Source organism: Grampus griseus (assembly GCF_964374135.1).
Source record: "Grampus griseus genome assembly, chromosome: 14".
Taxonomy (NCBI): domain Eukaryota; kingdom Metazoa; phylum Chordata; class Mammalia; order Artiodactyla; family Delphinidae; genus Grampus; species Grampus griseus.
In genome coordinates this window covers 83,517,002-83,542,582 of record NC_139008.1, presented here as the reverse complement: position 1 = coordinate 83,542,582, position 25,581 = coordinate 83,517,002, and the positions used below count along the sequence as shown (strand labels likewise).

The 25,581-nt window shown below is 56.5% G+C and overlaps 1 protein-coding gene across 1 annotated transcript in view; it reads left to right on the top strand.

Moving 5' to 3' along the window:
- Positions 1-4,728: 4,728 nt before the first annotated feature.
- The window catches only part of PMEPA1 (prostate transmembrane protein, androgen induced 1), a gene marked incomplete at its 5' end in the record, with an annotated part of 57,670 nt that continues 36,817 nt past the window's right edge, over positions 4,729-25,581 (top strand). The window contains one exon of the mRNA XM_082670065.1: positions 4,729-4,840. Coding sequence (XP_082526191.1) covers positions 4,729-4,840 — 112 coding nt within the window. The remainder of the gene's footprint in view (positions 4,841-25,581) is intronic.

Here is a 25,581-nt window from a genome sequence, read left to right as displayed (position 1 = left end):
GAACAGGGCCTGGCACACAGGCAGCGTCCGATAAACATTAGCTCTTACTAGTGCTTAAAAGCAAAACAAGACAAGAATAATAATAAAAACACAAAGTCCAAAGATGCTGACTTGGGAAGATCGATAGGCCCATGAAAGCACCAGTAGCACTGGGGGCTGGAGGAGCTGAGGGAAAAAGTGACTCAGCGGAAGGGGTTTCCAAAAGTGGCGAGGCGGGAGAAGAAGTGGTTAAACCACTTCAGGCCACCAGAGACTGTTTCTGAAAAGGCAGCTCTGTCCCGCAGGCCTGGGGATGGCATGAGGTGAGGGGGCAGGGCTGGACCTCACAGGCCGGGGTCTGCTTTGTCCCCACTGGCCGCTGTCAAAGCAGGCCCCAGCGAGCACAGTCAGGACACGGCCGGCCACCCTCGACCACGACCCAAACCCACGCTTGTTTCCCTGGTCCCTGCAGGGCCGCCGACGAGGGCCTGGCACCTGAGTGGGACCGTCTGCAGGACTCGCAGGGCCCATTGTTCAAAAACTATTAATTATGAAGAACTTCAAGGTGGTGACAATAGAACCTCAAACCAAGCAAGGGGCCCTTCGGAGCCCGGGGCCTTGGCATCTGCCTGGGCTGCACACCCGTGAAGCCGGCCAACAGTGCAGCCCAGACGGCAGGTACTGGCAGGGGCGAGGCCTCCTTACGGGGCTGGACCTCAAAGTTTCTATCTAAAGATCCCCCTGTGGGAGATCCAACCCCTGCTAGGGGCAGACAGCCGCATGTGCTGTCTGGAGGCCCAGAAAGGCGTGTGCCAACGGTCGTCTGGGGACACACACCCATTTCACAATCCCACGACCTGTAACCGGGTTGGGAAATGTATTCCAAGTCCCAGATTTCCTTTAGTTCCTCTTCCACCAAGGGCTCTGGCCTGGCCATGTGCTGCCCCCAGCCTGGGGCTCCCTCCCTGCTGTCCCACCTCCCCAGAGGGGCCACCTGACCCCTTGGGCTCCAGCTGCATCCAGGCCGGGTTCCTTTGTTTCTTTCCAACTCTTGTCCCTCTGAAACCATCGCTTGGACTTACATGTTTACGCATCTGCTGTCTGTCTCACCCGCAAGAATCCGAGCCCCAGGAGGGCCGTAGAAAGGTGCTCGGTACACATGAGTTGAATGAAACACCACCTCCTCGGAGTGGGCTGCCCCGATCGGCAGCCCAACCTCTAGCCCATCATTACCGTGTCTGAAGTAACCGAGTTTAGCTACGGGTTTTCGGGCCTGTCTCTAGTCTCTCCTGACTCCCACGATGTCACAGGAGGGTAGGGAGTTTGTTTTGGTGGCTGCCCTGTGTCTAGTACCCAGCAGAGAGCCTGGCACTGAATAGAGGCACAACATTTACTGAGCGAAGGAAGGAAATGTCTTTCCCTGACTTTCGGTCTCCTTCCCACGGACTCAGGCTGGCCCAGCAGAGGTGGGCCACCTCCCAGTACCCGCACTGCCAACAGAGTGAGCTCTCCCATCTCAGTCCACATCACCTCTTCCCGTGCCCAGCCTGAGAGCGCACTCTGTCCCCCGATCACTGAGCTCCCGGCACCACATAGGGTCATGCCTGGCACACAAAGGGTTGCCAGATTTAGCAAATAAAAACACAAGACATCAAGTTAAAATTAAATTTCAGGTAAGCAGCACATAAATTTCCAGTATAAGTATGTCTCAAATCCTGCACAAGATACACTTATGCTAAAAATTGTTCATGGTTTATCTGACATTCACATTCATCTGGCAGCCCTAGGCACACGTGAAGCCTCCCATGAGTGTGGGTAGTCAAGTGTATGCTTCTTCCAAAGCATCTTTGTCCTTTCCTGCTACCCACTCAGCCAGGGGCCCTGTCATTGTGGGAAGGCTTTCCAACTGTCAATATTCTCGTCTGCAAAAGTGAAAACAACATAAGGCCAGAGCCTCCCCGGCCGGGGTTCCATGAGGATTAAATAGCAAAACTGCTAATATATATTCAGCCCTCTTCTTATGCCCTTCCAAGGCACTGCCCCCCTCACCCCCTCACAATCACCCCAGGCAAAGCCACCTTTAGCATCCCCACTTTGAAGAGGACGAAACTGAGGTCAGAGAAGTGAAGATACTCAGCAAGGTCACATGATTGTGTCCCACTCGTCCTTGGAGGTGCCGTTGCCACCGCCATACTGAGACCCTGCATTAGGCCTCCAGGCAGAACTAGCTTTGGAGCCAGGACGGAGACCACTAACTAGTCCCAGGTGTCACCATCAAAACAGTGGGGTCACATTATAGGTGCTCATTAAATGTGACCAGTGCCGTTGCTCCAGACAGATGAACCAGAGGTCAGTGTAGTGGGTTTGTTTTTAATCCACTGAATTAACTGGTTATTTTTGCCTGGTGGCAGTTTAACCTGAATTGTGTAAAATGTTGCCTCATTTCCAAGACAGTCAACGGTGTGTGATTCTTGCTGCCAGACAGGCCAGATCGGCTGCAAGAGTATTCAGGAGCGCAGGGGCTGCCCCTGGCCTCACTGAATTCCTGGCACTCAGGGCTAGCTAGAGCTCAGTGAAAGTCTGTTGATTGAATGAATGAAGGAATGGCTGAAATGAGGGGCAAGGCTGGTGGTCTCCTTTGGGGAATGAGTGGGATTCAAGGTCATCCCCAGGCCCTGATAACAATTTCAGGGACTCCCCAAGGCGTGTTCCTGACTCTCCAGCTTTTTCTCCAAACTGCTGAGGTCAAATTGCAGCCAGACCTCCCCTGTTCCTTCCTTGGACCTGCTGGTGAGATCGACCCCTCCTTAAGGTAGGGGCTGAGACTGTCCAGCCCATGGCAGGGGCGCCCTCCACCGTAGGCCCTGAGCGCTTCCCCCCTTCCTGGCCCCTGGGCTTGGCTCCCTCACCAGTCAATCACTCCTGAGCTTGAACCCTCTAGAAAAAGTTTCTGGGCCTGCCCTCCTAAGAAAGCAAGAGGCATCACTGTGCCCCCTTGGGGAAGAGACCTCACCACTTTTGGGGCTGCCATTCAGTGAGTTTTACAAGATACAGCTCTGGTTCCAGTCTATTAAAAGGAAATGCCAGTAACTTTTAACACCTACCCCTCCCAAATGCAAAAGTATTCTCCGCTCATTAGGAAAACTCCAGGCATTACAGGGATCTGTGGGTATTTAAAGAACTAAAAATATTTGGGCGGGGGCCAGGGTGGGGAGCTGACCTGGGTTCAGCTTAGACTCCTCCATTGTGTGACCCTAAGCAAGTGACCCCCTGGCCATTTTCCGTGTCTGTAAAATGGGGATAATAATATTCCTGCCCCTCAGAGTAGGCGTCAGATTGCGTTCATGTTGATAAGTTTCTGGCGCATGGTAAATAAGTACTTGTTAAATAAATGGAGATTTCGGGCAGGGTCTAGGAGAGGACACACCGAATTGCTGCGAGGATGTGGAGATGGGCCAGGGAGGGGGGCCTCTTACGTAATATTTTAATATCTTTTTAATTCCAGGAGAATGTGTTCTTGCAGCACTTCTGTAATTAAAACTTGAAATAAAAGTACACCCCCGCACTTCCTCCCCCGTCTTTAGAACTCCCGAGCTGTGCCCCTTCCCCGCCACCCCGCCCCAAGCCGGTGGCCCCTCGGGCAGCAGACGTTGGGTGTGGATTTGCTCTGGGCCCCGCCGGCTGGGAAGTTACGAGTCCCGGACACGTATTTACATGACAAGGGCTCCCGGGCGTTTCTCGGAGCTGTCCGGGGCGTGCCTACGCGAGTTCCAGTTTTCCCCAGTCTACCTCCTCTCGGTCGGGTTAAAGTGCGCGGGGGGCGCAGTGGGCTTGGGGCCTCCTGGGGCTGCAGATCTGGAGTCGGGGAGCTTACTGCGAAATCAGGTAATGGGTAACCTGGAGGGCTCCCCCCTTCCCTTAATTTCCCCTGCCCCGAGTCCCAGGGACATCGTGCTTCTCTGGGGGGGTGGGGGACAAGCTTCCCCCCGAGAGCCTCGGTCAAGGACCCCGGGGACCGGGTTGGGAGGAACGCACCCGCGATGGCTGGGACACAATCCCGCTGCCCCGGGCCTGGTCTGTGCCAGGCAGAGCATCCTAACGGACCCCCGTAGGGGAGGGGACGCTGCGCCCTTCCTCCGCCGCGCGGGTCCTGGGTCTACGCGGGCCGCCTTGCTCTGGCCCTTTAAGAGCCCGCCCCCTTCCCCGTCACCCCGCCCCGCGGCCCCGGGAAGGGGTGCGGGGGAACCTCGGCGGGGATTGGCGCAGCGCGCGCCCCCTCCCCGGCCCCCGCGCGGTGGGAACCGGCAGCCCCGTCTAGCGCTGACGTCAGACCGTCTGCCTGCCTCCGACCGCGGTCTCGGAGCGAAACCCGATCTCCTTGGACTTGAATGAGGAGGAGGCGGCGGCGGCGGCGGAGGCGCTCGGCTGGGGGAAGCCAGCAGCGGAGGCTCAGCCCCGGCGGCAGCGCGCGCCCCGGCTGCCAGCCCATTTCCCGGACGCCACCCGCGGGCACTGCCGACGCCCCCGGGGCTGCGGAGGGGCAGCCGGGGGGCGCAGGGGAACGCGGCCCCGAGCACTGAGTCCCGCGGCGCCCCGGGAACTTGGCGGCGCCCCGAGCCCGGCGAGCCGGGGCGCGCCTTCCCCGCCGCGCGCCTCCTGCATGCGGGGCCCGAGCGCCGGGCGCCGGCCGGAGCCCCCCCCGGCCGCCCCCGAGCCCTCTGCGCCCCGCGCCGCGCCGCCGCGCCGTCCATGCACCGCTTGATGGGGGTCAACAGCACCGCCGCCGCCGCCGCCGCCGGGCAGCCCAATGTCTCCTGCACGTGCAACTGCAAACGCTCTTTGTTCCAGAGCATGGAGATCAGTGAGTGACCCCGCGCCCCCCTCCCCGGAGGCCCCGTCAGGCTCGGACCCCGAGTCGAGGCGCAAATGCGGGCGGGGGCCTGGGCCGTGCGCGCCCCCTCGGGCCGTGCGCCCCGCGCCCCGGCTGCGCCCGCCGCGCCCGGGGCGCGCCCTCCCGGCTCGCGGCAGCTGGCGGCCGTCCCGGCTTTGTCCCGCGGCGCTGCGAGCCTGGCACGGCCCCCGCTGCCCGCGCCCCGCCCGCCAGGACTCGGACCCGGGGCCGAGCTGCGCAGAGGGCGGCGGGGCGCCCGGCGCGGGAGGGCTGGGGCGGGTGGATCCGTGAAGTTTGCATTTTATTTCCCTAAAGGGCAGTCGCGATGGAGCAATTAGGCCGGCTCTTTATCAACTTTGGATTGGGGGCAGGGGGGTGTCAGGCGTGTGAGACACTGTCTGGCCTGCGCGGTGCCTGGGGCTCCGGGTGTGTGTCTGGAGCGTGCGTGGCTCTGTGGGTCTCGGTCTGTGTGAGTGGGTTTCCGTACGTCTGTGGAGTGTGCGTGTCTGGGTGTCTCGGTCTAGGTCTCGGCGTCCCTCTCTCTGTCGTGTCTGTGTGTCTGGCTCGCGGGCTGCCCCAGGAGTGTGTGTGCCCGAGTGGGTCTCAGGGTCTCTCTGTGTCCGCGTCTGGGTGCCTCTCTTGAGTGTGTGCATCTCTCTGGGGGTCTGGGCACCATTTGCGTCCAGGTGTCTGAATCCAGGGCTCAGCGCTGGCGGGTCTGGCGAACGTGGATCCTGAGTGTGTGTCATTGTGTGATTGTCTGTGTCCCCGACGCACCTATAAATAGCTTCTGTCTGGACAGCTTGGCTCAGTCTGGCTGGGACGGTGGTTACAAATGAGTCAAAGTTTGGGGCTGTCTGTATTTGGGACTGCCTTGCTCTGGAAGGGGGAGGTGGACGAAGGGTGGGGAGGGGAGTGTTGGAAGCTTGGCGCTGACTCGCCCTGTGCTCGGAGAAGTTGAGACAAATAAGCCTGGACGTCCGTCACACATAGCCCACCCAGGTGAACACTGGGGTGGATGGGCATTTGACTGGCACCCCCAGGAGACTGCCTTCTAACCTACCCTTTGGAGACCTCTTGTCTCTGAGCTTCGGTGTCCCCTTGGTCTCCCCTAATCTCCCCAGGCGAGGGTGGCACACAGCCCTTCCCTGCTGGGGCCAGCCTTCTTCCATCTGGGACCAGGAGTCCAGAGGCAGCCGCCACCGAGCGAGGGCAGTCACTGGGTGACTCATACGCCAGTTTCCGCAGGCGGCTGCCACAGTTTTCGACCCCTGAGCCTGTACAGTGAGGCGCAAGGGGTAAAAATAACCCATGACCGGCCCTGCTGGGGCAGGCTGGCTGGCGTTGGTGGTGGGTCCTTCCATCTGCCGGTCCCCACTCCCTCCAGTCCTGGAATTGAAAGCCTTGCTCTCCCTCACCACCACCACCACCACCACCACCCCCCCTCCCCCCCCCCCCCGCAGCTGCCTCTTGCCAGGCCAGCGAGATGCCAGGAGAACCTGCCCAGAGCCAGCGTTTGCGGAATTGAGTTGCATTAAACCAGATTGCTTCCCAAAGGCCCTTTGTGAACTCGGGAGGCTAATGAAATGCAGGAGGATATTATTAAAATATGTTCGCACATGTTTGGAGAGTCTCTCTGGTGCTAAGTGGATTGGTGCTCAAGTACTCCTCGTGCCTCATTTTCCCCCTCCCGTAAAACTGCCTTGGGGAACTCCCCGCACCCCGGTCCACACTGTCAGGTTGAACTTATCCGTGATGAGGGCTGAGCATGGCCGGACATTCTGCTCTTCTTTCTTTGTGTTCGGGACTTTTTAAAAAATTCATTTTTATTTCTGTGCCTTCTTGGGCTGATCAGCCCTGACAATATTTTGGCCGCGACACCGAGAGGCCGTTAAGTCCGATGCCTGTTTTGACCGCTGTGCTTCAGCGTCTGAATGGGACCCTTGAGGTTATTAGTGCTTGGAACCCTGGCCCGCTCCAGCTGGCCCTGAGGTGGCCCATTAGTCATCATGCTCAGTGTATTTTTTACACACGGCCCTCTACTTCCTGGAAGAAAGCCCAGGGCAGGGAGGGAAGCGGTCTTTAGAGCGCAGGTATAATATAACAGTTTGTTGCGAGTGCTAATCAGATTTCCCGGAAACAGTCTGATGAGGACTGCTTTAAAGGCCTGGAGTTTCTTTATACAAAAATAAGGAAGGAAGGAGGGAAGGGAAAATTGAAGGGAGAAAAGAAACGGGCAGTGGTCGCTGTGCCTTTCTCATGATCTGAGCTGGGGGTTCAACTGGAACATTGAAGGTGGATTTGGAGTTGGTCTGCAGGGCAGTGCCCGGGTGGCTCCTCTTTTAGAAGAGAAGAGGTTGCCCTTGGTAGGTCCGTTAAGCCCCCTGGGCCTCAGTTTCCTCATCTGAAAAACGAGACCATGATGGTTGAAATAAAAAACTCTACCATCTTTCAAGACGAGACCTCTGCTCTCCAAAGTCTGGCTGGAGGCACCAGTGCGGGAAATGGCTTCCTGCCCCTCGAATGGCGCTGGGTCCTTGGTGTGGGTCTTCAGCGGCCCCAAATATCAGACCCGGGCGGACCCCGGGCAAACTCGGGGTTCATACCCTCGATTTATAGATGAGGGGAAGTGGCGGTGGAAAGCTTTGTCCCAGGTCCCCAAGCAATGCTAGACTCAGACCCAGGGTTATTTCTCATGGAACGCACACACCATCTTGAAAATGGAACAGGGGCCCCAGAGTAGGTCCACCTTGAACTTGGGGGCTGGAGGAAATCAGCAACATCTCCTTTGCACCTGGAAGAATGGGAACTGGGTCGGCCCTGAGGGAGCCAGATACCTGGGATGGTCTTCACTTTGACAAGACACTGCCAAGACTCTCCAGGGGCGCCCATCTTTCCTGAGGGTCGAGGGCTGTGGGCTGCTGTCCGATGGGACTTTGCTGTTCTCAGAACTCACCCCACGGAAAAATACACCATTTCGGAAAAGAGCCAGGGTTCTTGGAATGGAAAACAACCAGCTCAAGTGACAGCCCACCGGAGATGACAGCCAGGGAGTTCGATGTGGCAACTTTTGAGGAAAGGATTCCTCTTGGCACACGCATTTGCATTTTTCTTGGCATTCTTTGACCTCTTTGCAGTTCTGCTGCATCTCTTAGCAATTACCCCCTGTCTTTCTCCTCCAGCTTCTGCTTGAGGCCGTTGGGGGCAGACAGATGCTAACTGTGCCTTCTGGACAGAGCGAGTTGTAGGGCCAGACAGCTGTTGGCTCTCGTGGCAGCATTTCTGGAGGGTCCTGGGAGGTGCCCCTGCCCTGGCTGCGCCCTGCACCTCTGCAGACAGTGTCTATGGTGGTGGCTTGGTTTTTTAGCACAACCGGAGCCATTGAGCCTCGGATTCCTCTTCCCCGACCTCTCCTCCGATTCCAAACAGATATCCCCACGCACTAGAGACTCCGAAACTCACAGGAACCCCACTTTCTGGTGGCTTGTGTGGCACATGGGCTGTGCATGTGTAACGCTGGAATCCAGGGTATGTCACCCTTGGCACTAGGACGCCCGGGCCAGATAAGTCCCTGTTGGGAGGGAAGGTTGTCTTGTGTGCTGGCTGTTCAGCAGCGTCCCCGCCTCCACCCTCTAGGTGTCAGGAATAGGGTTGTACTCCCCCCAGCAAGTGGCAACAACCAAAAATGTCTCCAGCCTTTGCCAGATGCCCTCTGAGGGGCGCATTGTCCCTGGTTGAGAACCACCGTTTTAATCACTTACTGGTTTTTCCAAGGGGGCTGGAGGGGGCGGGAGGGCAGATCTCAGTGGAGAGAAGACGATCCTCAGTTCCTTTCCAAAATCAGCCCCTGTGAACGCCCAAGGTGACACCTGCCACTCTTCCACGTAGCCTTTATTGAGCGCCTCTCGTGTGCCACGCAGGGAGGATTGGGGCTCCTTCTTGATGAGATTTCCGGTTTTCGCCTTGGATTTGCCTTTATTAGGAGGAAAGACTCGGGCACCCTTGAAAGCTGATGTTTCAGGTTTCCAGTTAAACTGTGGACGTCCAGCCGGCACCAGCTTTTACCCCTGTGGACCCTCTCACCTGGGACTTCTAACCCATATGTTTTCTGACTGTCCGGGTTTTACGTTGAGGCGCCATAGGAGGCTGAGTTTTGACTGGATCTCAGGTCAGGCCGTTGGCCACAGCTTCCCAGGAAGTCTGGGTTAAGCCAGCGACCCCGCCCAGCACGTCCTGCGGGCAGGGGTGAGCTTAGTGTTTGTCAAGCCACAGAATAACTAATGGCTTTTGTGCACACACGCATACACAGGCACACACACGCGTGTGCACACACACCCATGCCAACACACACACACACGTATGGGCTCACACACTCAGCTGCTACCCCTTTCTACCTTTCCGGCCAGCTTCTCTCGAGGTTGGGAATGGTTACAGCTTCTTCTGGGCGTGTGAGACAGACACAAAGGAAAAAAGTGCACATACACACACTTTCTCCCCTATAAGTTGTGCAAATGTATGCACTCTCCCTTTGAAAGAGAGGAAGGGAGATGGAGCTGTGTGTGAGGCTGCCTGGGAGAGGAGGCTGGCGGGGCGGGATGGCGGGAGCTGCTTAACTTCGGGACAAGGTGAGATGCACTTGAGCCCCAGTAACCCCAGAGCGGCCAGCTCAGGTGTGCCCAGGTACCACCTCCACGTACCAGCCCCACCTCGTCTCAGGGTTTTTAAACGTCCATGGTTTGGTCAATTGTTAAAACATAAGGAAGTGTTGGAGAGGAGGACACGGGGCGGTGGGGGGGCGCCCAAGCCAGAGGGCCCGCGTGGCCTTGTCTCCAGGTGTCATCACCCGGAGAGAAGTTGGCAGGCAGCTTGGCACCTGGGGTCCCACGCGAAGAGAAAGAGCTCTGGCGCACCGAGTCTCGGAGACTGTGCTCCTGCCAGCCTTGGGCTCCTGTATGGTACACGTGCTGAGGAGGAGATCAAGGCCGAGGACACATTCTGTGCTTTTTAAAAGGTGTCGCATGCATGCCTGCATGTGTGCGTGTGAAGACGCTTGGCTAGGGGTGGGGCTGGGTGCCACGTGCCCCCTCCTCTTGGTGTGCCTGAGGAGCAGAGGGGATGCACCCCACTGCTCCGGGCCTTCCAGAGGCCAGCAGAGCACGGTTCAGGGTGGCAAACTCAGTATCCTCTGTTTCGGAGCGGGGAGCTGCAGAGAATGGCGGACGGACGTCCTGCCTAAAGGGACCACTGCCACTGGGCTCACCGTTGTCACGTGGGCCCTGTGAGGCCAGATCTCTCAGTTTCAGGGACCTGGACAGCTAGGTTTTGTTGTAAAACTCCTGGATTCTAAGGACTGACAGTTCCTTCTTTTCTCACCTGCTCGCAGGTCCTCTCTCTCCCGAGGGCTGAAGTGGGTTAAGAGTGTGACCCAGGGCCAGAGGGATGGAAGCTCTGCCCCACTCCCAGACTTGCTGGCTGTGTCACCTTTCACTGTCACTTGGCCCATCTGTAGGTCTAGGTGACAGCAGCTCCGGTGTGCTGGGGTGTTGGGAGGATTCAAAGATGATTCTCGGGAAGTGTGGCCTGGCGTGTGCACGGCTCTGCGTTCATGGGAGTCGGTGGTGACAGTGCGGTGAACTAGACCCGATGACCCACTTGTCCTGTCCCCTAGCGGTCACACTCTGGCACTTTGCCTTTTGAGAAGGACTTCAGAAGAGGGTTCCTCCACCCTGGGGCTGGGCTGCCGGCACTGGTTGGGGATGTTGGAACGAACAGGCCCATGTGGGTACGATGACCTTGAAAGTGGAGGTAATTGAATATTTGTGTGAGTTTCCTTGTCCCTGGCTGGCAAACCTCCAGCAGGCCCAGCCTTGGCCCAGGAAGGCCCAGACATCTCTTAGGGTCCCCCACTGGGTCACTGGAATCCAGAGCCTGCTTTGGGGGCAGAGACTGGGCTCTGGGGGTGGAGGGTATGTGGCCATGAAGAAGCACCACCCTGACACCAGATACCCCACAGGGTCCATTCCTAAGACAGTTGGGAGCACACAGCCCAGAAACTCCAAATGGTTTGAGGCTCTCACTTTGAAAATTCATTTCCATTTTGAACAAGTGAGGGTGCAGGGGTGGAGGACGAGCCATCAGAAAGAGACCGTGATCTTTTCTTCCCCGGTGGGTTTCACTGCTCCACCTCTGAGCACCAGCGTCTTCGCTCCTGCCCTTCCACCTCCCCAGGTGGGCTGTGCCCTCCATGAAGTCACGTCGACTTCACTTTCCTTTGGGTGGCACCACAAAACCAAGCCCTGACATGGCAGGGTCTTGCCAGGGCCTCGTCAGGCACCGGTAGAGGTGTCTGTCACCAAGCCGGGAAAGGTCCCAGAATGGCTTGCCGAGAGGAGCAGGGGCTTTAGCACCGTGGGATGGGTTGAGAAAGGTTTGGGGGCATCCCCAGGCTTTCCAGGAGCCACAGAACAGCTTCTGTCTCCTGTTTCCAGGGTGACTGATGGGTTTTTGTTTCCACTCGCTTTCCTAGTTGGATATGAAGAGCTTATTATGTGCCAGGTACTAGTGACGCATTTTTCTCAATCTTCAAAACAACTCTGTGAGAGAGCTGTTGCTATCACCAATTTGCAGATGCAAAAACGGGATCAGAGAGGGTAAGACACTTGCTCCGGGTCACACAGCCAGGAACTGATGCTCTGTTGGGATTCAAACCTCAGCTCCCTGACCCCACAGCCCATGCTCCCGTGGTCTCTTCCCCATGACACCACACCGACTCCCATTCATGAGGGAAAAACAAATCTCAGAGCATGCAGTCGGACAGCATGCTGACTGACTTTCATTGGAAAGGTCTCCCCCAAACATGTGTCCCGCATCAGGCTGTCTCTGTCTCCTGCTCCTTCCTGCACCCCCAGACCACCACCATCCAATCCTGTGGCAGGGGCTTGCTAAGTGGCCCAGGGCTGTTCCTGGAGGGACCATAGCTTAGCTTTCCTAGGATTTCCAGGCCGTCCGGGGTCTGAGCACTGCCAGCCTTCTGGCCAGGGTGAGATGATGAAGATCTAGACTTTACGGGGGACCTACGTGGGGCAGAGCATCCCGTAGGTGCTGAGTAATTCAGCGCTTCATCCTGCACCGCGGGCGCTGTTCCAAGTGCTGCTCTGGGCACCGCAGAACATCAGGGGACAACTACGCAGATAAACGTACCCTCCAAGGGCTGCCGTTCTAGTAAGGACAGGGACAAGAAAATGAGTTCATTTCGGGGAGGAGGGCTGAGAGGAAACCGAAACAGGGGCAACTTCAAGGCGTCTTTCGGGGAGGCCCCCTGGGCTCCCAGACTGGTCACTGTGTTTGGGCTCCCAGAGCACCCTGTGGGTCTCTTTCCAGACCTATCATGTGGTATCGAATATTGTGTAATGGGTTGTGTCATCTCTCTTCCCTCTGGTCGCTGAGAGGTTGGGGTCCATTTTGTTCGTTATATCCCCGAGCCTGGTTGGTACCTTGTGTATGAGGGGGGAAGGGAGGGGGCAGGGCGGGCCGGCAGGCTCCTAGAAGATTCCAGGCAGGACAGGAGGTGGTCAGGATATAGACTTGGAAAACCATCCTTTTGGGGATCCCTCCTAAGCTTCCCCGCTTGCCCCTCTGCGAAACAGAGGGGAGATTAACACCTGCTTCATAGCTTGTCAAGACAACTGCCCAGCAATGAAAAGCACCGCGGGCACAAAACATTTTGAATGCTCCAGTGACGTTTCCACTGTCTGGGCAGGAAGCCATGCCTCAGCCCCCTCCCCACCTCTGCCTCGGGGGCAGGTACTGAAACCCACGCAGAAAAGGGTCTCTCAGCGTCACTTTAGTGCCACTAAGAGCTTAGAAATGACACAGGTGCATCGCCGGGCCTGCCCCTCGCCCCCAAAAGGGGGATTTCTAGGACGATTCTTTTCCGCACACAGCTGTTTCAGACTCGGAGGGTTTTTTGATTGCTCTATCCATTTGTCACCCCCGGTGGAGCTGGCGTCCGCTCGGATGTGACGGTGAGACCCACACGTTGCAAGGAGTTAGGCAGCTACTGTGACTCACCGTCCGAGGTAACCAGGTGGTGATCGGATCTTCTGGACGTTCCGCAAAGTCTGATATGTATTTGTTTTTCACTGGAGTGGGAGGGGGGAGGAAGGGGGGGGTCACCTGGCTTAGAATCGGTGCCTCTGCAATGCACTTGTAGGATGTTGAAAGCATTGGGAAATGTGGGGTCTGGTTTTCTTTACCTTCAGATGTATTTTAACTATAGTCATTTATTACTGTAGTCGGTGGGTTTGGGAAGTGGTTCTCCTGGCAGAAAATAGAGTTTTAATTATTTGGTAACAAGTGTAAACTCCCAGGGGCTCTGGGATCTGAACGTTGTGGGTAAAGTTCGCTTCTGTCTTCCTTGAGCCACAGCTGTTAAAGTTACACTGTCCTCTGGAAACGTCTCCTGGTGCCCCATGCCCGGCACCGGCGCTGGGCTCCCCGGGGCTGGACAGATACACCTTAAACCACTGAACAGTCATATGAGTTCAGGACACCAACGTGCCTTTGATGTTTGGAGAAACGGTCCCATATCTTCTGTCCCTAATACGGACTTCGGTGGTGATGGGGCTGGGGGCAGCTGTGCCAGGTTCTACTTAGGATGCGTACAACTTTTGCATGATCTTGGCACAGAGTAGATGTTCAGTAAACAATGAAGCAGTGAGTGAAAGAGTGGATTTATGGTGTTCCTTCGTCACCCCCGTGGCTGCTGGGAGCGTGCACTGAGGTTCTGTAACTGCCGGCATTTGATCCGTCACCTTCTACCATCGCTGTCACGCTTCAGGGATAGGAGAGTCTCTGTAGGTCCTTAAGGTCTGCAGGAGCTGATGTTTCTATCCCTGGCTTTGCGGTTGCAGGCAAAAGTGACAGATCCAGCTGTGGATCTGTGTGGGTGTCAGTGGTTAAGAATGCAGAAATATGTGCTTTAATATGTAAAACTGCATATCATTGGGTATAAAAAATACATACATATATAGACTTATATTTATAATATAAAATATGCAGAATATTTTAAGACGTGTGCATTCCACCCAAGGCTAGGAGACTTCTCTGAGGTCCCCCGACTGGAGGCCACAGCGGGAACCACATCCCCACACCCCCTGCAGGTGTGCTTTGCCCTGGGCTCCCCCAGGGAGGTAAAATCAGGGTTCCCAGGCTCTGTCCTCAGAAGCAATAGAAACGAGCAGCTCAGTCAGTTTTCCTGCACGTTGTGGGCAAAGCAAACTGCCCTTTCCCAAAAGAGGTTTTTTCAGCCCCGCTGGTCTTGGGTACCTGGTTGCTGACTGCTCATCTGAAGTAGATTCAGCAAGACGGCCGCGTCGCTCCCCTTGCCTTGCTTTGCCTGAGAGGGTCCGGGCAGCTGCTGGTAAGTGGGGCTGCCCTAGAGCGTCAGCCAGGCGTGAGCTCAGTTTTGTTCTCGCTTATGTCACTTTGCCCACCAGGGTCAGACATTCCTGACGGGGATGCTTTCAGACTGTGCTGAAGCTGCCCTATAACGTTCAAACGCCTGACCAACAGCGTCAACCCAAGCCCTGTGGGGTGATTCGTCCCAGAGGCCACATTTACACTGGGGAGGCTCAGAATTTGCACGTGGCCATAGCAAGCGCTCTTTCTCCATCTGCCTAAGCTTTATAGCAGGTAGAGTAGCTTTGCTCTGATGTCCCTCCAGTGGACGTCAGTTGAGAGACGGTGGAAGAGTCTGGTGGTTGTAGATGATGTATTTCAAAATCCCGATCACAGAAGGGAGAATCTGTGTGGTCTATTACGGCTGCTCCACTTCAGGAATGAAAAATAAAAGGCAACACCAAGACGTTTAGTAAAACTAAGTGCGTACATGCGTACTTCCTTTACACAGCTCATGTGGCTACACAGCAAGGCTTCATCAAGGTCTTAAATAACCCTCCAGAAGAAAGTAGAAAGCGAAGGAGGCAGGGAGGGTCCATTCAGCCTGGGGAGCCCTGCAGGAATTTGGTATCTGCCCCTGCCCCAGTTTGCGAATTCCCAAGTCTGAGAATTCAGGCTGAGGTCCTGCAGCTGGTCACGGGTCTAATCGCCTTCCTGAAAATAATTTAGTCGGTAATAATTCTGTAAACCTATGAATCAACTTTGCGCAAACACCCTGAGTAATTTCTTTGTTCTTTTCTTTCTACGTTGTAAATTGGTGTCTGTAAAAGCCAAAGGTTTGGTCTTGTGGAAGGCATGATTCATTTATTGGTGTCTGTGCTGCCCCGTTATCGTCCAGTCATTTCAGAACCCAGTCGCGGTGAGCCGGGAATGATTCATACGGGGCTGAGTTGAGCAGCCGATGGGGGTCACAGCCACAGGGGAAACAATTTTTTCTAATCTGTTTACAGTATGGGAGAAAAAGATGGCTGCATCGAGATGATGGAAAGGGTGTCAATTACATCGGTGAGTGTAGCCGATGAAATGACACCAGCCAGCCCTTTGAACACCCCTCCGTTTGCTGCTGTTGATCGTCCTGATGGACCACAGCTAAATGCACTCCTATCTCGGGTGTATCTCTCCTGTGTTTTGTGGATCCCAATCTCTGAGCAGGCTGACATCTAGGGACACCCCCAGGCAAACCTAGAGCAGACTTTCAACCCAAAAGCCACAAATGCAGAGAACATTGCCTTTTTAAAAAGTCTATCCACTAGGTTCACCGCGGGATAGTTCAGATGTCCAGGCTTAAGGGTCAGGGACCACTCCCGTCCCCCCTCTCATGTCTCTAACAAGGACAGTTATTAGGTGTTTGCAGTTGTCAAGTCTCTGCCTTAATCTGTAGCGTGTGGGGACTTACACGTGGAACTGCTAATTTTGTCTAATTTTATTAGTTACTTTTCGCCCTAAATAAAATTGTCACCATCCTCCCATCCAGAGGGTAATTAGAGTCGCCTGCGACGTGGCGCAGAGGTGTAATTATGAGTCCAACTTCCAGTCATCCACGTGAATCTGGGCCCTGCCTGCAAGTGCATAACCCAGAAGTCGCTTATGTTTAGTTAAGGACTATTTCTTCCTGTGGCCATTTCTCTTCTGAAGTCTCCTTGTCTGGTTGATTCTCCATCTGTGTGACTTGCTCCACTGTATCCTGTCCTCCGCATCACTGAGTAAGGTCCTGGCTCGGGTATCTGTGGATCCCCAGCTCCTATAACTCTTTAGTTAGAGGAGAGTTTAGCTGGTACTTATGGAACCACTTTGTGACTTTCAAAGTGTGGATCAGGGATGAGTACGTGGCGTTTGAGCAGCACTCCCCTTGCTGCCCGTGACAGACATTGCTAATCGATCCCAGCATGGGACAGTGGCAAGGGCTGCAGAACTCCTGGAAGGGAAGGGACTGCTCCTGCATGCAGCCACCGGGACTCCCCACCTGCTCGTCATGTCACATGGAGGCCCTTGGGCTGCCTGACGCGTCGGGGACAGTCCCTACTATGAGTTCTTAAGGCTGTACCACCACTTTGATGTGACCCAGGCCCCGGCTTCAGCTGTCAGGCCTGGGTCTCTCCCAATCCTCTGGGCTCATTCATGGTGAGATCTGGAGTAAGCCCCCTACCCATGTTACTCTCAGCTCCCCAATATTACTTCATTTGTCTTTCTTTAAAATCGGGGTCACCAACTCAAATGTCACAGAAGCCTCCATTTTTACCTGGGATGCATGTTGCAGCGTTCTTTTGCAGTCTAGTGAGAATGAGCTCTGAACCCTCTCCTGGAATAGACCCAAGTGAGTGGGGGTGGGCTTCAGGAAGAAGAGGAAGAAAGGAGAGGAGCTGGGCAGTCAGTATTCAGGCAGTGAGCCCCCAGTGTCCAGCAACTCTGTCTGTTTCCTTGCTGATTGCCTTAGTGGCAGTGTGGCTTTTCGAGCCCCAGCCATTCCTGCCAACAGTCACAGACACTCACCAAGCACCGTGTACGCCCTCGGGGCAACCCCGTTGGCACAGGAGGAAGCGGAGCTAAGGCATGTGCCAGGGGGCGGAGATCACCAGCCAGGAGCAGAGCAGGATTTGAACTTGGGCTGCGGGACTCCAAAGTCTGTGCTTTGCCCGCCGTCCCCCCAGCTTCAGAACCGCCTGTCGCCCGTGTAAGCCTGTGGCCGACTCCAGGCCTCTCCGCCTTTGCCCTCGGGCTTTTGCAGCTGGGCCTGCGTCCTGTTCATCCCTCCTGCACACGCTCCCCTTCTTGGAATGGTCACCGGCGACGATCCCGGGGCTCCGTGCCAGCGAGAGCAGGAATCTGTCCCGTGTCGGGTTGCAGCTGACGGGAGAAAAGGGTCATGGTGACCTGTGGGGCGCTGGGCAGGGCCTGGGCTCCCCAAGAAGGGTGCCTCGGGAGAGGGCGCGAGGAGAGGGTCCAGAGAGCATTAGGACTGAGGTCCCTTTCCAGCCTCCTTCTCAACAGCCTTTCTCCATCCTGCTGGTCATGGAAGCCCTGGGAGGTCTGCAACCCTGACCCTCAGGCACACCCCAAGGCAGGAGTGGGGCTTCTTAAAGCTCCCCGGCTAATTTCCAGGGTGCGTCTGTGGTTAAGCCCCACTGGGCTGGCCCCCACCCCGTGCCTACAGATGGAGAAACTGAGATTCAGTCGAGGGAAAGGAGGAAATCCGGGCTAGTTTTCAACCCGAAGCCTTTCTGTGGCTAATCAGAGCGCTGCCACTAATAATGTCGTCATTGTAAGGACAGCAGGCTGGCGGGACTCCGTGTGAGCCAGGCCGGAGCTCACACTTGCACGTGTCACTGTGCGCTGGGCAGCAGGACCGCGGGGCCCGTGAGCCCTGGCGTCAGCCTCATCTTCCAGCGCCTGTCCTGTCCTTCCAGGCCGGGTGCTCGAGCAGCCGAGCGACCCCTGAGGCCTCTGCCAGCTGCGGTGCAGGGGAAGGCCTGGGGTCTGGTGGGTGGAGTGGGGGCCCGGGGCCTGTAACTTACCGTCTAGTTCAGGGAATGGTAGGGGCCCCCGGTTTCACCAGGATCAGGCTGGGCACCCACCGTCCTGGCTTCCTCTTCTGCCCCCGTGGCTGCCGGACACGCCTTTAACCCACCCTTCAACGTGAGCTGCCCCTACCTTTGCCTTCTGGGTTCTTGGCTACCAACGTGTGGCTTTCTGCTTCATCAGGGGCGGCACGTCTCTTCTCGAAGGGTATCTTTCCCGGGGGGTGGGAGGGAGAATCCCGCAGAGGCAGGAACAGGGCACTGGTGGGCTTGCAGTTGAAGGCGGAATGTTCCAGACACAAGATTTTCTCATCCTGGAAGCCCCCGATGAGCCCTGCTCATACCTCTCCCCCTACCATTTCTTTCCTTCCCCTCCCTTCTTAATTTTGTTCTCTGTACAACGGGCTTAATTGAACCCTGAGGCTCTTGTGAGAAGGAAGGCGCAGCAAAGACCCAGTCAGACCTCACCGGCTGTCCCTTCCCTTCCCTTCAGTTGTTAAACTTCCTCTTGGAATCTGCACTTCCCCTGCTGTGACGTGTCTGTTGAGGTATAATTCATAGACAGAAAGCGCACAGACGTAAGGGTGCACTGTGATGAGGTTTGGCACGTGTCTGTGCATGTTACCAGTGCCCAGATGGAGACGAGGGACCTTCCGTCTCAGCACCCGGCCCCCGGCCCCTCCCAGGCTGTACCTGCCCCACGCTGCCCCTCACCGAGGCAGTCACTGCAGATTCAATCACAGAATCTCAGAGATTGAAATTTAATCTCAGGGATTAAATTTTCTGAGTGGAGAACTTCGCATAAATGGCGTCACACTGTATGTTCACTCTCTTTTTTTAATTATTTATTTATTTATTTATTTTTGAGGTACGCGGGCCTCTCACTGCTGTGGCCTCTCCCGTTGCGGAGCACAGGCTCCGGACGCGCAGGCTCAGCGGCCATGGCTCACGGGCCCAGCCGCTCCGCGGCATGTGGGATCTTCCCGGACCAGGGCACGAACCCGTGTCCCCTGCATCGGCAGGCGGACTCTCAACCACTGCGCCACCAGGGAAGCCCTGTTCACTCTTTTTGTTTGGCTTCTTTCACTCGGCCTCCTGACTTTGAGATCCATCCGTGTTGTGTGTCTCAGTAGTGATTCCTTTTTATTTCTGAGCGGCATTCAGTTGTGTGGATGAACCACAGGGCTGCCATTCAAACAGGGAAAAGCCCCGTAAAAGGGGCATGTGGACCCAGAGGAATGACTATCTAAGTGTGGAATTCCAGGCGCCTTCGTGGGGAAGAGCTTTTATAACCTGAATCTGAGCCCCATAAACGGGCAGTTGGGGCCCGGGCACCTGTCCAGCCCTAGCCAGGGAGACTCAGGGTGGTGGCAGAGGCTTTGGAAACTCAGCAGGCTACACCTCTGCCGCCACCTGGCACGGCCCCGCCAGCCACAGATGCCAGCCCGCCAGCCCGCCTCACCTGGCCCGCATTCCTTTGCAGGGAATGAGGATATGGGTGACCCCAGACAGGTATGAATCATGTCTGGGGGAGGTGGTTACTCAAGCAGAGAGCACCCAGGCTGAGTTCCTGACGGCTGATGGCTGACGGATGGCTCGGACCTCGGGATGGAGCTGTATGTCCTGGGGGTTGGGGCATGCCTCACTGGAGAGTGTGGAGCTGGCAGACGGGGTCCCCGACACTGGGACTCGAGCATTCCCTGAAGAAGAAAAGGATACCCGCAGAATGGCTTCCGAGGCCAAGTGCCAGTTCAGAATCGTGGCTGTGTTGCTTACCAGCTTCGTGGCCGCCAGGCCTCAGTTCTTCGTCTGTAAAATGGGGATGTTAGTAAGCGTTCTGAATTTTGGGGGCTGTACGTGACAACACATAGCTCACCCCAGGTATTTAGTGAATGCCAGGCACCGTGCGACATGCAGTTTTGCAGGAGCTGCCGTTCCTAGATCTGTTTTTCAGACTGGCAGGCTGGGGCTCAGAGGACAGAAGTCACTTGGGTCATAAGTACCTGACCTTGTAAGGTCAAAGAAATCAACAGACCCAAAGCAAACTGGCAGCCCATGAGAAAATTTTAGATGGCATGTGGATGGGTATTTCATATTTAATGGTTCTATTCTTAGGTTAATGTATGTTAAATGTAAATACGGAAGAGCGGAACAAGCAAAAACAGCACATCATTGACTTCATGAGTGTTGTTTAAAACGAGGCTAAGTAGTAAAACTCAGTCGATCGAGTATTTATTTTTTTTAAATATCAAGGAATATAAGTTCCTTTAACGGGGTATTTGGAAATGGCAAAGGTCAGGAAGGCTGGTTGACGTGATGTTTAAGATGCGCGCCCCGAGGAGTCCTCGGGGGTCTTTAATAAGCAATTACAGACTCACGGCACCTCCTGCAGAGTAGAAGCACTTTGCTCTTTGCCCCTCTAAGGTCACCCGGCCGTTTGAAGGTCGGGGTCAACTCAGTTCTAATGAGATCTAGGTCACGGGGTCGCGTCATGGGCGGGAACCCGAGGGGAAGGTTCACGGGTAGAGTTATGGATGGAGGGGAAACTCTCATCCTTCCCCCAGACAGACAGCTCCGAGCAGCTTCCGGCAGATGACGGGCTCCAGCTTTATCCTCAGGAAGGTGCTAGTGGGGAGAAGCAAACCCATTGCCCCACCAGATCTCAGGGCCGTGGTTTGCACAGGAGTGCTCTGGGGCCGGGGTGTCCACGACCTGCCCCGCACAGCTGTGCGTCATCCGGATCTCGGTGTGTGTTTGAATCAAAATTTCTACGTTCTTTCTTTGTAATGGGAAAAATCTCCTTAACTTAATTGCCCTGCACTGCCTGAAATGATTTGATGTTTTGCAGAATAGACCTGTGATTTATTACGTAGCCTGCTAATGCACCTTTTCGGCTCTGGGGAGAGGGAGACACAGTGGGAAGAAAGGGAAGCGCAGGGCCCGGTGGGTCCAGCTCCGGCCGGGGCCTCACGGCGGGTGTGGGCTCCTGCCCTCTGGCTGAGATGCCCCCAGCATCACCTGGTCACTGCTGGGACATGTCCCGTCGTTGGGGGAAGTTCTGCCACCTGCCTGGCTTGGGGTTTGGCAGAGCTGTGCTTATTTCTCCTATTTTCCGAACAGTTTGCATGTCGAAATCCCCTAGCGGTCCAGTGGTTAAGACTCTGCGCTTCCACTGCAGGAGGCGTGGGTTCCACCCCTGGTTGGGGAACCAAGATCCCGCCTTGCCCCGTGTTGCGGCCAAAAAAATAGAAAAAAATCAATCAATCAATCAGTGTTAAAAAAAGAAAAAAAACAGTTTGCACGTGACAGACGGTGGCGGGAGCTGTTTGAAGACCCCACGTGAGACTAGAATTGAGCCTCTTGGTGGTGTCAAGGCTCCCTGGGGGCCCGACCCCGTGAGGCTGCTCCAGCTGGGGTGTGAGCTAGGCTTCTTCCTAAAGAGCCCCTGACTCGGAGACCTTCCCGCACCCGGACCCCAGGTCTCAGACCCTGGGCCTGGGTCTGGTCCTAAAGAACTGAGAGGAAAGGGCAAACAGGTGGCTCCTTGAACCCACTGACCCTACCCGTGGGGCAGCGGAGAGCACACGGCCCTGGTCCCTGCCCTCCCTGCTCATCTGGGGCCCGCCTCGTCCCTGACTACCTGTCTAGGAATTTTTATTGCAGCCCACAGAGGCATTGCAGCTTGGCTGGAATGTGAAAGATCCTGGTGTGCGGCGGGCATCCGTAGGTCCCGGCCCCTGGGCGGGAGTGCAGGGGCAGAGGCACCCGGCCTGCTCACAGGTGAGCATGGCCGGCGTGGTACCGCTGCTTCGGGCCCCATCTGGCCTTTGTGCTGCCTCTTTGGGCCCTGATTCCCCTCTGGGTCCATTTTGCTTTGACCGTTTCCCCCGAGACCTCAAACCACAGCAAGGACTAAATCAACAGTTGCTTGCAGCACTTAGGCAGCCCCACCGTGTCCCCAGGAACGCGGCCCGGGACTCTCCCTGTGACGTGGGATCCTCCCGGCGCCCCCGGCAGGCAGGACGAAGATTGTTAGTCCCCGTGTACAGACGCACACGTGCGGAGGTCGAGAGGGCGCCGGGCTTCCGGCTCGTGGCTGCCGAGGGGCAGGGCCGGGACCTGAATCCCAGCAGCGTGGCTTCAGCTCCGCTTATGTATCCGTGTGGGCTACGGGCTCGGCCAAGGATCTCATCAGCCTTGCCGGTCAGCAACAGGAAGGAGGGATGGTGGCCTGGGGTTCCCAGAGCTCTGCCTTTTCCCTCCACCCTGGAGAGTGGACAGAGGGGCCCCAGCCTCCAGGCTTCCGCAGGCCACCCTGCCAGTGGGTGCCGAGCTCGCGGTGCCGGCCGGCGTGGCAGAGCCGTCCTGCCTCTGCTCCATCTGGCAGCCTCAGCCCTCGCGGAATTCCTCCTGCGGCCAGGAGTGGCCATGTCATCCCCTGCCGGCCACAGGCCAGGTGGAGACCGGGCTTCCCTGAAGGAGCAGAGGAGGGGGCTTCTGGGGGGCAGGACCAGGCTGCCCCGTGGTTATCCACTCCGCCCCCATGATTCACGGGCACATCTGATCTGCCCTGAAGCGACAGCAGCAGCATTTGGAGGCCTTGGTGAGGCCAGGCCCAGCGTGCAGGGAGTGAGTGGTCACTGAGGACCCAGACCCAGGGAGCAGGGGGCATGGGTCTGCCCGCCGCAGCTTAGGAGACGGTCCTTGGTGCCGCTCCTGCTCTCGGGGTTTCTGCTTCCGCCTCTGCACAGTGGGGGTGGTGAGAGGCACCCACTCTATGGGGTCGTAGTGAGGATTACAGGAGAGAAGACATGCTTAGCTGAGCAATGGGCGCCTCGTAGATGCTTCGGAAATGCAGCCTCTTCTGTGGTTTAAGACGTGGCCAGTATTGAGAGAGAGATGGCTACACCCGCCCCAGGACCTGCCTGTGAGAAGGGAGGGGAGAGTGATGTGGAAGCCCTTGGCTCCAGTGGGAAAAGTTAGACGGGACCTTGAGGCATGAGTAGGAGTTCTACCCAGGGAGAGGTTTCTCCCGTGAGATTACAGGGACCAGCCCCTCCCAGGCACACTTAGGGATGTGTTCACCCCACTCGCCAGAGGAAGTAGAGGCACAGTTGTCCATGGCCGTGCAGTCGGGGCGGCGTTAGAGCTGAGGCTGTGGGCACCAGCGAGGTGAGTCTGGGCTCCTGTGTTGTATGTGTGCCAGGGACAAAACCTAGACCAGGAGACGTGGACCTGGCCCCAGCTTGCTCTGCAGCCTCGGGCCGGTTTCTTCCCTGCTCTGGGAGTGTGGAGGGTGTGGGCATCTGCCCATCTCCACTCTGACCTGTTAGTTTTCCACAGCAGAGGAGTGATTTCTTTGGGGGAAAAGTTTGCCCTTCCCTCACCCCTGAGGGACCAGGAGAGGAGTTCTGGGGGATGGGAGGAGCTGCTGCCTCAAGGGGGCCTCTCCAGACCCTGCCCATGGGCCTGCCAGCCTGGGCTCCCCCAGCACCTCCTTCACCTTCCCGTCTACCGGCCCAGAGACCCTTGATGACTCAGGCCTGCAGCACCTCTGGGGACCTTGACCCTCCTGAATCCACCCCTTCCCCTACAGAGCCTGCCCAGGGCTCCTGGCCAGTGCCCCACTCAAGGCATCTATGGGGCACCCATCTGTGGATGCAAGAGCCCTCGGCCCATCCTAGGGGTACTGGAAGGCTGGATGGGGTGGGTGTGTCATCTGTAATTTTGTGCTCATTAGGAACCTTACTGATGGGTAGTTTGCCTGAATATTTCATTCCTTCACTCGTGAATTCATTTGACACATTTACTGAGCAACTACTATGTGTTGGGCCTAAGACTCTGGAAGTTCACAGCCATGTAAAAGGCAGACTCACTTGAGTGGGGCAGACAGGAAGTAAGGAAACCAATGCAAGTGTAACAGCTTTTCCAAGGTCCCACAGGAAAAGGGAGAGGCGGGCGGGGCGGGGGGCTGGGACCGTCTTTCTCTATTTCCTTTGCTTTTCCATCAGCCTTGTAAACTGAGGTTATCCTGTGGGACCAGTGCAGCCCGTTTTATCACATGCATTTGTTCTTAACTCAGATATGGAGCTGAACAAGAGGAACTTCGCGACTTTCCCTCTGGGGCACTGATCCAGAAACCTGGGGTGGGCCAGGAATCAGCATTTTTATAGGTTTTCTTGTAGGAGATACAGATTCAAGAACACAGAGTCCTGGATTCTCGTCAGCTGGGGCCCCAGCAATGCTGGCATCCAGGGCCCATCCCCAGGGGTTCTAGTGGGTCAGGGCTGGCCTTGAAGCCTTTGTCTCCTCTCTGAGGTTTCCTAGAACAGATAGATGCCAGGCAGTGGAGTCACAGGGCTACCCCGTGTGCTTGCTGTTCAAGCTTCTGCTCGTGTTTCTAAACGGACCCCTCGGAACGCCCAGAGCAATGTATACCAGCCCTAAAGAGATAACGCTGATTTCACAGTGAAAATAGCCCGGTTCTTCTGATAGAAAAAAGTGATATGTGCTCCTTATTTAAGAAAAATTCGAAGAATTTGATAAATGACAAAGACAGAAGTGTAAACGCCCACAGCCCCATCACGTGGAAATGAGTTTACTCCGCAGGTCTGTTTCCAGGCATCTGCACTGCAGGCTGATGAAGGGCAGGTAGCAGTGGTTGGAGGGAGGGGTGCAGCTCCCTCCCCTGCAGCGGTTTGTGCGAGGGGGAGGAAGACGTCCCCTCCAGCCTCCCCTGCAGCGGTTTTTGCGAGGGGGAGGAAGACGTCCCCTCCAGCTTGCCCGTGCCTCGTCTCCCCACTGAGACATGGGGTCTGAGGCCCGCCTGGGGACCTCCTGCTGATGCTGGTTGCCTGGACAGCAGCCTGCGCCTTCACCTCTGATGGCCGTTGGAGAGGCCGGGCCAGCGCCCGCTGGACCTCAGCTGCTATGGGAGACGCAGCCTCTCACCTCTGGGGCTCACATCGGCCGAGTAGTGCTGCTTCTGTGTCCATTTGATACCGCGAAGCTCCTGGGTCAGACTTTCATTGAATTGAAGGTCCTTGCTGGTGAAACATGGTCTGAAAAACCACAGATCTTATTCGAGCCTCTTTTTACAGACAAGGTGTCCCAGAGGCCCAGAGAGGGTGAGTAGGAACCTGGAGTCACACAGCCAGTGTTCACCACCCAGGTGTCCAGGAACACGTCCCCTCCCCTACTCGGAGCAAGGCCTTCCAGATGCTGGAAGACGCCAGGGTCCCTGCTGGGGACTCTCCACCCTGGTCCCCTCAGCCCAAAATACACGTGAAGCTTCTAAACTGATCAAGATGAACAGCTGACATTTATGGCCACGCCTGGATTCAGGCACCGCTCCGGGGCCTTCCTGTGAATTAGCTCCTCGAGTGAATGAACGTTTTAGTGACAGGCTAAGGAATTCCCTGCATTTAGTTTGGAGATGGCATGCCACCCAGGCTGGATCCTCGGGGCTGAGCTCTGGCCACATCTCTGTCCCAGGAGGGACAGGCAGCGAGCGTAGGGGACCCGAGAGGTGTCAGGCCTTCACCACGCCCCTCCCGGCCCCCCCCCCCACGCCCCAACCTTTCCGCCTGGGAGGCCAGGCCTCCGTCCTGGTCATACAATGCCCCCTTCTCACATTCAGACTGGCGGTCTAGACACTCACGCTCCCTTTTGTTCTGGAGGGTCAGGGGTTGGGGAGAGGCCCCAGAGAGTGGGATTTGGGCCGAGGCAGGAAGAAAT